General features: G+C 40.0%; 1 protein-coding gene across 3 annotated transcripts in view; it reads right to left on the bottom strand.

The window, feature by feature from the left end:
* Nucleotides 1-14,019: 14,019 nt before the first annotated feature.
* The window catches only part of ZNF217 (zinc finger protein 217), a 28,641-nt gene continuing 24,569 nt past the window's right edge, over nt 14,020-18,091 (bottom strand). For 2 of the 3 annotated variants that reach the window (XM_010569621.1, XM_010569622.1), the window contains exons 5-6: nt 17,435-17,563; nt 14,020-16,144 (exon numbers count right to left, since the gene is read on the bottom strand). In XM_010569621.1, coding sequence (XP_010567923.1) covers nt 17,454-17,563 — 110 coding nt within the window. In that variant the 3' untranslated portion in view covers nt 14,020-16,144; nt 17,435-17,453. The remainder of the gene's footprint in view (nt 16,145-17,434; nt 17,564-18,091) is intronic. The other variant, XM_010569623.1, reaches the window with a different exon arrangement.

Genomic DNA, 18,091 nt, shown 5'->3' with positions numbered 1-18,091 from the left:
TTGGCCTGGGTGTCCTGCTCCGCCTCACAATTTATCCCACAGGTTGCAACTTTCCTTGTTGCCAAACCTCTGTCCTTGGTTGAAAATGATCAGCAAGAGGTTATCGAATTTCACTAAAATGAAGAACTTTTCAGTAATGGTGCTGAAGATTTTGAGCTGGACGGTGGTAGGTGTAAACTGAGCCTTTTTTATATGTGACAGCGTGGACCACAGCGAATGTAACATTTTGAAACTTGCAACTGAAGAATAAATTATATGTACCTAAAGGCAGATTTCAATTCACATTTCACCAAACTGAGGTCCTAATTTGTCAGCACCTGAAGTCAAGTTAAATCTTTCTGTTGGTGGCCCTGCGTGAGCCACTAGGTAGTGATTCCAGAAAGAAATGTTTCCTGGATTTTCTTTTTTCTTCTTTTGTTAATTATTTCCTGCAGTGGTTGACATCACACAAGCACAGAGAATTTAGGAATTTGTTCTCCAATCATCTCCGGAAGGACAGTGAAAGACTAAAAAAATAAAAATAGTGGGTTTACAGTGATAATAGAAGCCAACATACCTTTGCAAATGAACGTGCCAAGTGTAAAAGCCCAGGGAGAGGGTGTGCATCCCACACGCGCTGTGCCGTGTCCCGCCAGCATGTTCCTAATCTTCCCTGCGACTGCCTCCCTCCCGTTTCATTTCAGTCTTCAGCTTTATTTATACCAACTTCTAAAAAACAGAAGCCAGATTCTGAATTCATTTATTCTGGTGTAAATCCAGAGCTACTCCTTTGAATTCAGCACATTTACCCTCCGTCTACACAGCCCCAAACATTGTCCTCACGGTCCTAACCTTGGATTCCTAACATGTTTAGATGGTTTTGAAAACAACTTCAGCAAACAGTCTCTAGCTCCGTGCAGATTAAATCTAAGGCACAGTCTGCACTTCAGAAGTTTTATGGTTATGTCAGGGAAGTGATTGCAAAACTTTGTTATTGATGTGACTATGCTGGTAAAAGTCCTAATGTAAAAACAGTTGTATCGCTATAAAGCACTTTATACTGGTACAGCTTATTTTGCTTTGCTGGACCACTTTTATACCAGTGCAAGCACTTTTATCCCGGTATACTTCAGTCTACACTAGTGGTCATTTTTTGTTTTAACTATGCTGGCAAAAATGTGAAGAGTAGATAAAGTTTAAGATGACACTGTTGTTTCTTGTACCAAAGTGTCTGTACAATATTTTCTTTGAGAGTATTTTTAAAAGTGAAATAGCTGTACCACTGGACTTAACTGCAGAGTAATAAACTTCCAGTTCATCATCACTCTCAGCTCATGAAATGTCTTCAGGCCTTTGTAAAAAGCCCTGTTTGAGACAACAGATTAAATACTAATCCTGGCAGATCGTACATCTCCGCTTGAGTTCATACCATCTAGCTGAGCAAACTTTTTTTTTTTTTCCTTTTTTTGGCTCTAAGTAAAGGCAACAAATTCTTTCATAAGACTTCTTAGATGAGATAGCAGGGAAAAAAAAAGATGAATATTTTAAAAAGCAAATGAAAATAACATCTTGCAAAAATGCAGCTACATTAAATGCAAGGACCGCTTTCCCTGGAAAGCCGCATCCCCACGGGGGCATCAGCCCCAGGTGAGGGATGTACTTACAGTACTTAAACATCCATGCAATTGTCTCAAATGTGGAAGATTTATATGGGCAATGTTTTCACTTACTAGCTGGTCCATGTAACATTAAAAAATACATATCTGTACATATCTAGGTAGATATGCAGCTAGACACAGATATCTACCCCCTATATACATTCGCATATTTGTGCATACACTGGCACACTGTCCATGTGTGTACGTCTGTGTATCTATTTATAAACAGGCGATGATGCTGTGGCTGAAGTAACAGCTGGGCACTGTTGGCACCAAGCAAAGCAGCAGATATCTTCAGGATGTACAATGCAGTATTTTGGCTTTATAATGCAGCAAATGCTGGAATGTGCAATACAGGTTGCAAAAGCTGACAAGCTAAACAGTTCTTATTTGGCTCAGGGTACTTCACTGTCATATGTCTCTGGTACAATATGCCCTTTTGTCTAGTGCTCAGGCACCACTTATTAATCCTTTTGTTTGTTTTTCTGTACATTTGGTTTGGGTTTTATTATCTTGACTATGTCAGCAGGAATCATGAGCGATCCACACCCATTTTAAATAATAGAGCATAGTTGGCCATAATAGTAAATTTGACGGTTTTGCTCTGCCCCAGCGCTTGTGGTATGTAGTAAGTTTGGTATTGGCAGCATCTTCAGGTTACATCTGTGACCCGTGGTGTTAGGTCTAGAATTTTGTTTAAAAAATAAAATAAAAAAAAAAAAGAATCAAAAGCTCCTTTCTCTTTAAGAAAAATGTATATACTACAAATTGCAAAAAGGAAAGATTAAACACATTTTTTATATTAACAACGCAAATGGGACTCCTTTCCGAGAGGACTCACGGTGACTTTATCTGTAGAATGTTTCAGTGCTTATGCACTAATTTTGTAACAAGTGCATGCTGTATAGAATATATTGCCTGTATACTTAGAGTGGAGGGGGGCCAAGCTGCTTTTCATTGTGCACTGCAGCTTGTTTGGATGAAAAGTTGCGCCTTTGATGCATTTTTATACTGTACATATTTGTATATATTAACTATATTGCCATGTTATGAACACAGATTTTGTTATATTTGCTTGTTTCGGTTTCCTACAAAAATTGGTCCATAACGGGGGATATTATTTTTTTTTTGTATAGAAAATATGCTTGTAATTTTTGTTTGTTTGTTTTCTTGGTCATCATCTTTTAATGGCTCATAAAGGAATTAGAGATGAGTTTTTGGAGGAACTCTGAGAAGCAAGTCTGTGTTTGCATGAGACCTGCCCAATTGCTGGCTATAAAGGGGGGCGGGGGGGAAGAGGGGAAATCTAAGTCAAATTTTGCTTTTAAAGCATGCTTAGTCCCATGGGAAAACTCATACATGTACAATTATTCTCTTTGTATTTTATCTAATAGTGCCTGAATTTTTTTTTAATGTCTTCTTGGAGGAACAATTCATAATTGTCAAAATTTGAAACATTAGCTTAATTTTGTTTTCATGACCTCTCATTTCTCCTCCTTATTTATTTTGTTGCTGTTTATAATGGGCCCCAAGGCCATTTCTGACATTGCAGTGCTCTTCTTCCACATTAAGGATGTTTTTAAAATTACTAAGATTATTGAGCCAACAGGCTGTTTTAATCAAAACCATGTTTCACTTGGTTTTGATGATTATGAATGGTCCTTACAATGGAAAAACGCCTTTCTGCTGGGAGGACCGTACCACCTAGTGGCCCCAAAGCTTCATCACAGATACGCATCTTCCCAATATTTACTGTCTTTCTCAAAGCCTAGCTGGCAATTTTGCTTCAAATTATTTGCTTATTATAACTAACTTAAACTAAACAAATTGATAATGTTAATGGCAATTTTTCCCCTTTGGTTGATTGCTAAATAAATTCGTATAATTTATACTAGAGGAGATTACTGCTTTTATTGTTTTGGGTTCCCCCAAATCAATTATTAACAATCAGGACTATGTATCTCATTAAATTTAAATCAGGTCAAACCTATTTATCTAAGGCCTTTTCTGATTTACAGGAAGATGACTGTATTCCAGTGCATTTAAGATGTATTTCTGTGTATGATTTTTGCAGCATTGAAATATATTAAGGGTGATTTTTTTTGTTCTGTATTTTTACCATGGTAAATACATTGTTAAAAAAAAAAAAAAAATCCCTCAACTTTACCACAGAAAACATTACTTTTTATGCCCAGGGATTTTTTTTTTTTTTTAATAAAATCACCGCAGTTTTAGAACTGTAATTAAAGCCCTGAATAATAGATCACACATCTTTATCTGTTGTGTTTAAAAGGAAAAAAAAATAGCCCAAACTGTTCACATAATCCTGAATGCCTCATTTCCATAAAAAAGGTTTCTATACATATATTATTTACATTTTTAAACATGGTAATTCTTTCCTTTGTGGCATAAAATGTCTCTTTTCCACTGCAGCTATTGGAAAGCGACTGCTCACATCTGAAATGTTATCGTAATTTGCATCAGGAAACCCAACTGCAGACATTAAGGACTTGGGTGTGTTCAATTATGATTTTGCTGGAGGCTGTCCCTCATTTTAATGCTGCACTCATTGAACTACCTTTCTGAAATCTAGCTGATATGGTTCACCATAGACATGCTTCACAACATCATTAGCTTTGCAAATGGCTTCATTTCAGTCAATGCAGACTTCAGTTTTGGCCAATTGTAAAATGGAAATTTGAAAAGGAAAAAAAAAACAGATGCACTTAAAACATGAAAAGAATTATTTATATGATAAAAATATATTTAGATTTTCAAAGCACAAGACTGAACAGAAGTGCTCTTTTTATGCTTTCTGAAGATGTTACTGTTAAAAGTCTTTCTACATCAGGCTTAATAAATCTGTAATGACATTTGATGGATTGATTTTTGTGTGGGTTTTCTTTTCTTTCTTTCTTTTTTTTTTCCTTTCTTTCTCTGTAGAGAAAGAAAAAGACTGACCTGGAGAGGCTGTGGGAGTAAAAAAAAAAAAAAAAAAAAAAAAAAAACAACAAAAAAACCACAGGAATGTGCCTGTTTCAGTAAAACTCACGAACGATTTCTAGCAGCCTCCTTTCCCTTAAATAATAATCACTTAAAATAAGCAAAAGAAAAAAAGAAATCCAACTACACCACCGTGCATTTGTTTCTACAGATCTTTTTCTTTCCCTCCTCTGACCACTCCATGCCTGCGTTATTTATGGTGTAATCTACAGCGAGGCATTGGGCTGCTGTCACACAAATTCAAGGCTCGCTAGCCATAAACCAGGCATGATTGAGATACCAAACACCCTTCTCTCAAGAGCTCCACCTCAGACGGATGGCTCTGTTTAACACTTAGTTTCCCTAAGCACTCCCTCGTCCCCCGTAACGTCCCCCCCAAGCCGGGCGATGTGTCACGCGCCCGAGTGCGGCAGCGCACGCCGGCCCGGCCAGGATGGGTTATTTACTGCCGATGAGTCAAAGCTCTCCGTGGCAGAGATTCCCCAGACTTGTACTCATTAAATTTTGATGGGTACAGTATCACCTGTTAGCCATGCTTAATTGCCGCCGCTCTTGCTCGCCGTGATGAACTGTCGAGCCCACCTCGAGTCAGCCCGGCCGGCTGCGTGGCCGCAGTCCCGAGGGCAGAGCATCCAGCTTCTCCATCCCACCCACGTGCTCTCCGGTCCCTGAAGGAGAGGGCAGGTGTCCCCAACTTGTGGTAGGGAGACCAGAGGGGAGGAAAGAGCCGGATGCGTTCCCCCGCCCCGCCGTCGCACTTCTCCGATTTCCTCTAAACCTCCCGCCTTTCCCAAGCACCCCTCGGGGTCTTTCCAGCCTGGCACGGAGGACAGGGGACAGCAGGACAGCACCCGTCCCTGCTTCAACCGCCCAGCCCCATCGCACAGAGCCAAAGCCGACGAAAGGCGCTGCGCCCTCCTCGCCCCACCAGCCGCTCCTGGGTGTGAGCGTCCCGCACCCACGGCTGACCTGCACCGGCCACCCTTCAACTTCTACACACCGACCGGGTAGTTCGTTAGCGACTACACTTACAAGACAGTGCCTTGGATCCTGCAATGCTGACTTTTTTTTTTTTTTTTTTAAGTGGTTTGGTTTTTTTTTTTTTTAAAAGGAATATATTGCACACATTTCAAGAAACCCCTCTAGGGTAAAATAAAAAATATATATAGATGGCTAAAATAACAAATGAATCATAAAACTTAGAGATGGAAAAGGACTATTAGATCATCCAATTTATCTTGCTGTCTGCCAATACAGGTTTGTTCCCCGCAGACCGCTCCCCAGGGCTTTGTCTAGCCTTTCTGACTTAACTCCAGCACGCAGGGTCCTCTGCCACTTTCCTGGGAAGAACAGTTAATGGTTTAGGCATGTTTTATAGGTACAGGGCCAAATCCTGGCCTGAAGGGAGTCTCACCTGCAAGGCGCACAGGCGTTGACCCCGAATATTTTAGCGACTCCACAAAGCAGCAATACACGCGACACTTGAGCGTGTTTTCACCTCGTGCCCTTGCACACGGCTGCTGGCCCACGCCACCCCGAAAGGCTGCGGGGCCAAAACCGTGGTCTGCAAGGGGCCAGGTCCCCTCTGTCCCAGAGCCCCGGGTCCAGCCGGCTGGGCAGGATCGGGACTGGGCAGGATCAGGACTGGGCAGGATCAAGCGCCTACCCATGCTCCAGCATTCCCCTATTGATGGAGACTGCCAAACCAGTTGTAGGCAGCTCTCAGCAGGCTTAAGAGACTGCTCTAATTTATTCCAAGGGTTTGAACTTGTATCTTTTTTTTTTTTTTTTTTTTTTAATTATTGGTGATACACTCCAGCAGAAGAACAAACAAACAAATAAAATCAACCCTTCAGCTTCTCAGATGGATGTTTTGGCTACAGGGCAACTTTGAAAGCTGGTTCAGTTGTTGTTTTTGCTTTCATTTTTTGCTGCTCCTTAAAACTGTCTTGATTTAATAAAAGTTAAATGTTTTCATAGGAAAATCAGGCTGGGTGGTTTGTGATTCTTTTATGTACAACACGAATATTACATTATTCAACAATTCAGGAATAAATTTAATTCTGTCTACCTTCTACCTTTGCTGAATGTTTTACAATTTAAATAGCTGGTCTGACAGTGAAGTCCGGGTACTAAGGAGAGATTGGTTAGCTCCAGAAGGGCACCAAGGTCATGGTACAAAGGACTTCAAGTGGGACATCACCAAGTGTGTGGGAGGCAGGAGAGGTGAGCCTGGGACCCAGGGCTGGGGTTTGCCACGCCAGGAGTAGGATTATCCGGCTCACCTTCCTGAGACACCACAAAATGGGAAGGATCCACTCTTTCCTCTGAAATTTAAAAGCACAAAAGAGCCACCCGAGCTGGCCGCCCTTCACAGACAGCCCCGTTCACCGCCCCGATCCCCTTCATCCAAGGGCGAGGGGGTACCCGGGCTGGGGACATTTCTGCGTGGGTCCATCACTTACACCGGAGCATGGACTGAACTTTCCTGGGAGTTTGCACATGGCTGATGCCACACGTTCCCGAGTCAGCCTGGGGCACGGCTGCTGAGCACACCGCACCCAGCACAGCGGCTTGAGAGGTTGATGTCACTCAGGGCAGTTTATTAGGAAGATATATGGTTGGGAAAACAAAAGTTTAGAGGAACAAAAGCCTACCCTAAATACGCTCAGCATCTGTTCCTGGTTCATGCTGACTCCTCAGCCCCAGCTCAGAGGAGATTCTGGAGCAAACTGAGCTTTTAACTGGGCTCCAGACCTCAGGCTGAGGACAGGGAAGGCTGCAAAGGAAACAGCCTTCATGGACAGAAAAGCAACAAATATCATGAGAAAAACAATCCAAAAGAAAGTACAAAAGTTCAGGTTGTATCAAGTTGCTCCCCACTACTGGGTGGATCTTTCCTTGTTCACAGGAGGGAGTCGAGGTCCTGAGGATGATGATGGGGATCCTCCCAGGACACAGCCCACACAGACATCCCAGCTGCCGGCGCTCACTGCACCCAGGGCGAAGAGCTGGGAGATCCTCTCCTCCTCCTCCATCCACCAGATCCCACGGGGACCAGGGGTGCGCTGGTGTTGGCAGTCGCGCGCGGGGCCAGGCTTTTATCACGGCAGGTAGAAATAACCAGCCACACCAAATATACGCAGCAAAATTTAGGCTACGCGCACGTGAGGACTGAACGTGGTCCTCCTCAAACGATGTTTTCTCACACGCCGTGTTCTTTGACGATCAGCAGCACACTTGGCACCGTAAATGAGTAAGCAGAAAAAGGGACGTGCTCATAGGGGATTCAGTCAATATGAGGATACAGTGGTAGATAAAGGCGGCACAAAACAGGGTGAGAGCTGTCGGTAGATACCCAGCTCCCCACTGCCCCGGGACTGTGTGGTACTTTAAACACCAGCCACATGCCCTAAAGGAGTTCTTAACCAAGCCGTGCTTTGGGGAAACACAGTTCAAATACCGCCTTTATTTTAACCTCAGCACGTCAGACCCCTGCAGCCTTGTGGAGCAAGGTCCAAACCACTCCATTTTGTAAAATTTAGGACTTTGGCAGAGTTTTCTGCAGCCCAAACAGTAATCCAGGCTAAGTGCTTTGATATCTCCTCTGGTTCTCCTGCAAAATACACCTAAGTCCCTAAAATATTAAGTGCATCTCACGTCTAAAGGGCCCAAGCGAGGGAGGAGGAGGCTTGTTGCAGAGATGATCAGATAAAGCTCAACAATAAGAAGAGCATTTGGGAAACAAAGACTGCCTACGCTGAAAATATTTATTGCAATGGTACTGTCACTTGAAAGGTATTTACAACATTTTTAGTACAGAAAAGACACACTTTTGCTGGTGAAATTATGCTTTTATGGCTGTAACATATTTAGTGACTTTGAATAGATGTGGCGATGAACACCGCCTTTGAAATTTTGGAGAGACTCTGGCCTACTGGTTGTTCCTACAGCGACCAGACAGAGCAGGGCTGCCATGCTGAGGCTGGACATTTCAGGTGCTACTGCAAAGGAAGCATTAAATTACATAAAAGGAATATTGTCCAGAGAACTATACCTTAAATATGAAGTTTCTTTTTTTAAAAAATTGATGCTAGTTTTACATTAATACTCAGCTTTAATTTATAATGATGCAAATACAGCTACAGTTCCTCAGTTACCAAAAGTCCTTTTTGCTGGTAGACTAGCCCTGATCTTTATTTTTAAAGCCTTCTCAACTAAATTCACTGAACCAGGCTTTTTGAATATGTAGGTCAGTAGCATGGTGCAATTCAGGTGTGATCAAGGATTCCTGAGACCAGGCTTTATAATTCCAGTGCCAAAGATTGCTGACAAGTAAAAAACCCAAAAAGCCAAAGCCAAAGCCAAAACATTTATTGTACCAGGACATTCAAGTATTCCCATTTAGCTGACAAGAACTGAACAGCATTACAAGCACTTGAGAATTTTGTTTGCTTGTTTTTCTGAAGTAACTAATGAAATATCAATAGCTCTGGATAAACTCATCCCAGCATGCACTCAGGTTAAATTAACAAAATGAGAAGCCCCTGAGCTTAGGAAAACAGCAATAATGCTAGACTACAGAAGGCGGAAATCGCTTTTTTTATATAAAAAGTCCATCTGTAAGCAATTGTGCTAATGCTTTAGAGATGATCAGCTCAGGCTTTTGAGACGAACAGAAAACAACCAACTTTCTTATGGGGAAAGAAAATTTTCAACCTGAAAACAGATTCTGTCAAAATGTCAAAGGCCCAGATTCAGGTTCTGCTAAAAGAGGCTTTTACAAGACCCAATTTGAACAGAAATGCTGAGTTCAATTACCTTTTAACCTCAAGCAGAGGGAGAGAGAGACAAGCAATAAAAACTCAAACACAATGCTGAAGGTAAATCAGAAAAAAACAGAAATTAAGAAGTGCTAAATCTCATCCTGATCTGACTTTGTGGAACCCACTGAGCAAACGCACGATGCTAACATTGAGAAGTAAATTGGGAAGGTATTTCCATTAAGTTGTTATTTGCACTCATGTTTACCAAAAAATTGAGCCTGAAAAAAATGTTATCTGGACAGTAAAGATAACTGAAGTGCAGAGCCATTTCTCCTCATTTAACTGAGAACAGAAACCTGTAAGCAGGTATACAAAATACCTTGGCCTGCTGGCTGAAAAGCTGGGGGGTTTCTAGAGGTTTTGGTGAGAGGTAGTTGGAGGAACACAGGAGGAAAAAAAAAAAGCGAGTTTGATGAAAATGTATTTTGGTATTAATTACAATTTCACTCAGTTGTTCTGATCTTCTCTTTTCCCAAACTATTTATACTCAACTTTGACATTAAAATTTCATTCAGTTAGCTCAGAATGACTTTATTTAGCAATGTTTAATTAGATTTTTGAGAACATATATATATTAAAAATTCAGAAGTACCCTAAACTGAAATAACATATTTTGTGACAAAATGTCAACTTTTTTAAAATTTGATAAGAGGGGGCATTTTTTGCTTTAAGTGAAAACTATTTCCTTATTTTCCAGAATTAGCAGAAATGCAAGAAGTTTGTCGTTTCCACAGCTCACGCAGGTAACGCAGGCTTCTATTGTTCACTATTTACCAATTGTTCCAATAAACTGCACCAAAGATGGAGGGATGAAATCGCAGAAAGGTTCTTTGCAAGTAATTATTCAACAAGAGGAAAAATCTGTAATTAGGTCATGACTTTCAGAGAGGATTAATGAAAACATTTTATATGTGTAAAATGAGTTTTAAATGCCAAAGTGTTCCATAATTCTTTATTAGACCAGATCTTCTCCTGCAAATAGTTTTGTACCTAAGATTCACGCAGGGAAATGTCTGTCTCATAGTGATGTGTACCGCACTGTAAAATGCATCATTTAATTAATCATAAAATGTTGAGCAGTCAGAAATAATGGTAGCCAGCAGCTAAACTGCACTCTAAATCTGCTCTGTAGCAACACATTTCAGTAAATATTGATAGGGTGAGAAGAGAAAATCGGAGATAATGTTTCTGTATCTACAGATTTCTCTTGGTTCATCTCACTTGTCGGTGAAGTTTTCTGGTTGTACCACGATTTCTGCTCCACGGATTATTTAAATAGGTCAACACCTTTCTGCATGTATGGTCTATTCTGGGGCAGCCGTGTTTTTGTTTTATTTTGATCTACTTTCATGCAATTGCTAAATAATTTAGGAATCTAAAGTAAACTTGGCCTTAAGATACACAGCACCTTTCGCACAGCGAGCTGGTCTGTCTCTGCACGGCTCGTCTCCTCCTTCAGCCTGTTCCAGGTGGCTCTTCTTTGCTAACATCGCCATCTAATGCCCAAACCCACGCTAAGCCCTCGAAACGCGATGCTGCGATTGCCCTCTCTGCAACATCGCCTGATCAAGATGCTGCTGAAAGCCACCCCTTTGCCCACCCTAGAGCTTCCCCCAGTAATAAGAGTGAGCGAGTGGAGCAACGATGACTCTTTCGAAGTGCTCCACACGCAGACTGGAGGTAACAACCTTCCCCTGTCCTACAGAAGCCGAGACACCTTTGTGAAGCGTTAAACAACAGAAGAGGCGAACTCCTGGAGGCTGCAGAGCCCAGCTCAACCTGGAAGCCGGCAGCGATGATATTCTGCATGTAGGGAGCTAGGGATAACCTCAGTGGAAACCAAGGGAGCAAAATTCTAAAGAGGGCGAGGTGTCGCCAAAATCCAGAGTTCCCCAGTGCCAAGCTTCACTATCCTGCAGAAAGATCCTGCTTGGTCCAAAGCTAAGGACGTTGCTTTGCTTTCATACAAAATATACAGAAGGAATATAAAGCCCTAAGCAGGTCAGGCTCAGTTCAACCAGAGGCAATAATAAAATTAAGAATGGATGATCCGGGGAGATACCACACTTTTACATTTAACTCTTTAAAGGAGGAGATGGCATACTTACAGGTCTGTGGTCAGAACAGAGGCCAGCATGGCAGTCTGAAAAGTGTCAAACCAGAGCATTTCTCGTTTCGCAATACTATGCTCAACACAGCAACCTTCTCTCTGGAATTATGTTGCAACAGCTACTATTAGCTACCAATTCTTGCAATATTTCACATACCTATTAATAATGAACTCCCAACTAAATAAAACTGCATACCATGGAACTGACCCTTGTTACAGATAACAATACATGTCAAAATGGGCACTCTTGTAATTAGCATGTAGTTAGTCAATCTGCATAATTACACATAGTAATCATGCTGTAGCATGTTTGGAAATGCCAGATCTCATTTTCCCCAGTAATCCTAAGTCATATGAATATCTTCTGTAGGAACTACTACTTTAGATGTTATGAATTAATATTAAGATGAAATTGAATTAAATGTACTGATTTTAATGTCATGAATGTACTCATAACTATTTTTTCCCCTGAGAACCATCTGCAATTTAGAGACTTGCTAATCCTAATTAAATGCACTTTTCTCAAGTGTGTGCAAATGAACAGAGAAATCTGCTCAGTAACGCACTTGCATATTTTCCTCTTTCACAAAGGGGAAGAAGAAACTGTTTTGTGATTTAATATTACATCTTCTTCATAAAAGAAAACGAGTGTTGCTTCTTCATAATTTCAAGACGTACAGTGGTCTATGTATCTCAACTGGTAATTTATTAAAAGCATATGAGGAAGATCCCTCAAACAAGTGTTTATAATGGTGATCTGAACACTTACAGTCACTGTAAAGTAACACTATTTTAGTTATGCCTTCCAGCGTTTTAGACAGTACTTGAAGTCCTCTGATACTCTGCTTGGAGGCAACAAACAGAACCTGGCACTCTGCAGGTTACTGTGCAAACCAGTTATCACAGGGCTTCACTGGCATGAGGGGGATAGAAACCAGAGCAGACCATGGAGTCAGGAGCACATCTCGCCAACCCCCTAACTAGAGTAGCTTTATCAACACTAACAGTGAAAAGACACCTGAACTTTATTCACTGACTCCATTTCTTTTTTGTTTTGGCCTTCCCCACAAAGAGAATCTCAAACCTTTCCATTAACCCAGCTTAGACTGGGAATAACATTTACTTCAAAGCAGTGGGGCAGGGGGAAAGTTTTAGCAGTATTAATGTAGCTGACAACTGAGGAACCAATCATATGACAAAAGAGATGTGGTAGCACTGAAAAAAACCCACCTCCAAAATCCCACACTGAAGATGCAATAGACTTGAAGACAAAAAGACTTTTCAACCTTCAGCTGAATATCCTTGTACTGGTTCCGTATCTTTAATGCCTCCCTCTCAGTCAGTTAGTGAGCACACATCTATTGTCTCCAAGTCAGTCTAGCTTATCTGAAACTAAAGGCAAAAAGGACACTTAGCACTCCTAAGAACAACCAAAGGAAAGCCATGGTTAATAGTAAAGATGACTTGCAAAGCTCACACTTGCTTCCTGTACCATCTAACCCTGTTGTCATTAAGCACTGCACAGAATGTTACCCTAAGCCCAGCTGAACGCCATCAGTAGCAAGACTCCAGGACCCCTCGTGGGTGCACCACAGGCACTGTACAAACTTGTTATTTCTAAAGCAAGTGACAGATCCACACACTGCATCATTTTGTTCTTAAGCTCTCACACTTGGAAGCTTTTATCCTCCCCAGCAGCACTGCTTTTACTTAAAGTCAAGAAACTAGTCTAATCTACAAGCCTTATCACGGCAACAAGTGCCAGCCTAGTAGAGGAATCAAAAGCTTAACCTGTGATGTCAATGAGGCTGTGGTCACTCATGTAAGTGCGCTTAAGTGCGGTTGAGGTATGTTGGGGATCTCATCTGATGAGCTCCCTTTCTCTCGAGGACGAGTTGCCTTTGACAAGTCTTTTCAAGCTGTCTTCAAAGCTCATAATCTAGTTTTGAGATATGGTCAGAGGTGTTGGTGAAGTCTGACACCTCAGTCAAGTTCCAAGAACACATCAGACCTAGAAATTTTTCAGAACATATTTGGTTTCAAAAACAGTTTAAGCCCATACAAATTCTGAAATCTCACCAAAAAAAAAAAAACCAAAAAAACCCGCACAACCAAACCAACATGCTCTCCTCATAATGTTATTACCACAAAAAAACCCATACAATAACTCAATTTCCTCTCTTGAAGGAAAATAACTGAAAGAGAAGAAACAAAAGGTTTCTTCTGTTTTAAGAGTTTTCCTCTTAAGCCTCACAGATGGATTTTCTGGGAAGCGGCTGAATATTTTCATATAAGCAACCGAACAGGGCATGAATTTGGTTTTGGTTGTTGGCAGGTTCTCCTTCTCCCGCTCCCCCAGCCGTGCGAGTATGACAAACGGTCAAGTGAATATGAAATTCCAGGCAACTCATTTTAAGCTTTAAAAGCAAGACACAGAAACCAGTTTTGCAAAACACCAAGTCTATATTTACATCCACATGTAATAATATACTCAACTAAAGTGAAATATGTCATAAATTAAATGAGTAATGTGTGCCTACTGCTTGACAACTTCCGGTTTCAACAATTAAAATAAACCAAAATGGAATGAAATAAATACATAAACAAAAAAAAAATCAACAATTTGTACCTCTATATATGCACTGTTATTTCCAAAGAAACATACAAAACCAGTAGTATCCCAATAGTTAATACTGATGGGCAAAGTGTATTCTGAAGTACAGGGCTGTGCTGCCACGGGATAGAGTCTTCATGTCCATTTTTCCATTCCAACCCCAAGATACCGACCAGAAAAAGCCTTGAGGGAAACTGTACCAGCATGAAGGGAGATTAAAACCAAATAAGTCTTAGATCTGTTTGCTGAAACATCTTAAAAATCAGCCCCATACATTTTAATCACAGAACCCCGTAAGGTACACAGATGATAGTTACAGCATGCATTCTATAAGACTCATTGAAAGATCACGCAAAAAAATAGATTAACCATTTTCCAAGTGAATTCATCTTCAAAAAATAGGCTATAAAAGTGCAAAACTAGGAAAACAAAAATCTAGATTATGTACATATGGCTCAGCTTATGAACAGGAAAAAAGGTAAATAGTGTACAATTTCCTGATACACAGCACTTCATTACATCGCCAGTTTACAGAAACATTAAAAATAGGTCCCATATACAGGAACTAAGACATACAACTGGAACATCTCAAGTTGCATAATGAAAAAACAAGAGTTTCTAGGTTTTGCTATTTTACATTTGCTGTATGAGGGAAGAGAGCAAAACGAACAGTGCAAAATTTTTCATTTTTGTTTTACTAAAATATATGGAAGTCAAAGCCAGGTACAGAAGAAATTAAGTCTTAACTACAGGCTTTATGAGAAGCAACTAGGAACGCAGGTCGAAGTATGCAACAATTCTGCTTTACTGGCTGGTAACTGGCCATCTTCCCTTTACAAAAATTAAACTGCATGTGCATTAGAAAAAACTCTTGTTGTCTTCACAAAAAAATAAAAGGAGACATTCTCCCATTTACAGGTTATTTCTCACTTATTTTAAACACCCAGTAGATGCTAAAACTCGACATCAAGAAGCTTCCAAGCACAGTCAAGCAGGCTACACCATAGCCACATCCCTTTTGAAGTCTGTAGATCCCATATTCATATTGCAAGTCTGTCTGTTTGTGACTTTACAGTTTGGACAAAGGTGCAAAGTAGTTTTCCTCTAAATGTAACTGTATTGATTTTTGTACAAAACTAAACATTTGAAACATTTAGATTAGTATTGTTTCTCATGCAAGTCCTAGGTATTTTCTGCTGTAAAAGTTTGTATGTTGGTAGAGATGTTTAAGAGGCTTCTCTGAAGAACAGCAACCAATGCCAAGAGAAGAATCCAACCGTATTTCAGGAATGCCACACTGAAATCCAAATGTCAAGTATTGCCTCATCCTTGCATTTAAAAATATGCTGGAAACAACCCCAGGGAAACAGATCCCTCCAACACATTGTGGTCTTAACACATACAAGGCAGATCAGCATAATGTCAGCACCGTTGCTTTGATGTTCACAACATTTATAAACTGGACAGTTTCAGACAGTTTATTTGGAACTTGTTTTGAAAAACTAACATAGTTCAACAGAAAAAAAAAAAAGACAGATGAGAAACTTTCACCTTTATGAAAAAGGAGCATTAAGCCAACAGGATTTCAACTTCAGTATTTACAGTTTACCTGAGGTGCAATGTTTATATATTCTTTCAAAGAGAAACTCTTCAGCAGCGCTCAAGTATGTAAAAATATAATTCCTACCTAATATTTGGTCAATTAATTCTAATGAAAAATACTCAAAAGTCAATGTCAAGATATACATTCTCCACACACCTTCATAAACCAATTGTTTAGACTACTTTTTATGGCTATTTGGTAAAAAATGTTAACAGAACCAGTATTATAAAACTGTAGTGTTTCTATAAACAGTACAATCACAGCTTAGTTCAGTAGCTTTCACCATTCATTTTTCTTCAAGGGATGAACTGCAGGTATAACTCCATAGAACATGCGCTTGTGTCCTTAGACCTAGGGGGGGGAAAAAAAAAAAGAAGAAAAAATATAGTTTTGTGGTATACAACTATAAAATAGTACAACACATTTTGTTGTGAGGAGTATCTTCAAAACATAAAGCGAATTTCTTCCACACCCTTGTATAAGTGTATTTAGAAATTTATATCGTCATATAAGGTCTGTGTCTTATATTAGCCAAATAAAAGGTGGCAATCAAGTCTACTTTCGAAGATACTCAAGCCCCAAGTAGAAATACAGGCAGGAAATTGAGTTAGCTTTAACAAGAACTAGACAAAATTATGTCTAGTAAAGGGACAATAAAAGCAGTAAGATTAGAAGAATATCAAGAAATGAAGTATTTTAAAAGCTGCCAACTAGACATCAGATAGCTCTGCTCCCCAGATATGTCAAATCTTTCCATAAAATAGTACGTGCTGGCCCAGGTGCTATACCATTCAAGACACTCTCCTCAAATTTGAATGAGGAAAATTATCTGCAGCTCTGGGTTTGGAAAAAGCATACAGATATATTTATTTATAGTCTTATGGAGTACTTATCTCCTTAGCAGCTAAGAATGTTGCAAACACAATGGGGTTGTTAAGTTCTGAGACACAGCTACAGAACTGAAGAGATGAAGCACGGGAATTCAGAACACCAAGCTAATTCTTTTCACTTGACCTGTTTCCCTAAGAGGCTACACCCACCCCTCAGTCAAACAAAGGAAAAACTATTTGGAATAACCTCTCCAGTACACAAAGATAAACTGTCAAGGAGTTATCAGGAAACCCTTACTTCCCCATGAAATAATCCACCAAGAAAAGTCATCTTGTTTGAGGCAATCTTCAGAAGTTGTAAAGTGAGTAACATCTACACATTTTCAGGAAGGATTAACCAACATAACCTCTCGTAGGATTCATGAACTGTGATAAGAGGCACTTCGTCTCATTTCTAGTTCTCCACACAATGTTTCCCCACCACCAAGTACTGACTTAAGGGGAAAGCCCTTTCGTTGAACACTTCCCACTGGTATTATAACTGATTAATATATTTATCTATTGTTAGCCCTTCCATCTCTTTTAGAAAAGCAGCACCTATATACTTTTTATGCAAGCCATTACCACTATTCAAAATAACTAATGCTGCTACACCAGTATTTGGCTGACTTTGTAAGAGAGGGGGAGTTTGTATTTTCAGCTGTTGTGGTTCAGACTTTCATAACCTCTCATCATGCTATGCAGCAACCTTTGATGCTACGAGTACATAATGCAACATTTAAGTAACAATTAGTTCAAAAGGCTTGTTTACCGTTTCTTGAAGTAAACGATTAAGTCTTCTTGTCACTTGGTCGAAAGTGTGCATTACCAATGAAGCTTTCATAACTTCGCTTTTGCAGCACGCTGCTAGATAAGTGTTGGTATGACACTGATCTCTTTCCTGACAAAAATTAATTTAGAGGAGTTAGAATTATTTCCTGCTAATCTAATTGGTCAAACATTCAATTATGAGCAGGTCTACGTCAGCATCCAGAATCCCAGCATACCACAGATGCTACCACAAATCATCTCATGAGCAGGGCCCAAGAAAATAGATATTCCTAGTCCTATTAAAAGGTTATATGAAATTCAGTATCCAGAAAAAGTACAAGGAGAACTAAAAGTATTAATTTAACAACTTTGTTCTAAGCTGTATACACGTGATGTCCATCTCTCCAGATTTTGCTCATTTCATTTGCAAGAAAGAAATTTCCTTGCTTAACTCATCATACAGCAGGCTTCACTTTAAGAAGGTTTAAGTGCTGCAGTACATTCTATAGCATGATGCCTACATACCCAGTTTCTGTATTTGTTTGAAAATTGAAATTTTGAATATGAGTATTTGAGAGGAAAAACAGGTATACTACATTATTGTCATCATAGATTATATGGCAATTGTGACACTGCAAAGGGTGTTAATATGCATTTA

Source organism: Haliaeetus leucocephalus, unplaced genomic scaffold (genome assembly GCF_000737465.1).
Source record: "Haliaeetus leucocephalus isolate CR32 unplaced genomic scaffold, Haliaeetus_leucocephalus-4.0 Scaffold273, whole genome shotgun sequence".
NCBI lineage: Eukaryota > Metazoa > Chordata > Aves > Accipitriformes > Accipitridae > Haliaeetus > Haliaeetus leucocephalus.
This window is presented reverse-complemented; position numbering and strand designations above follow the sequence as displayed.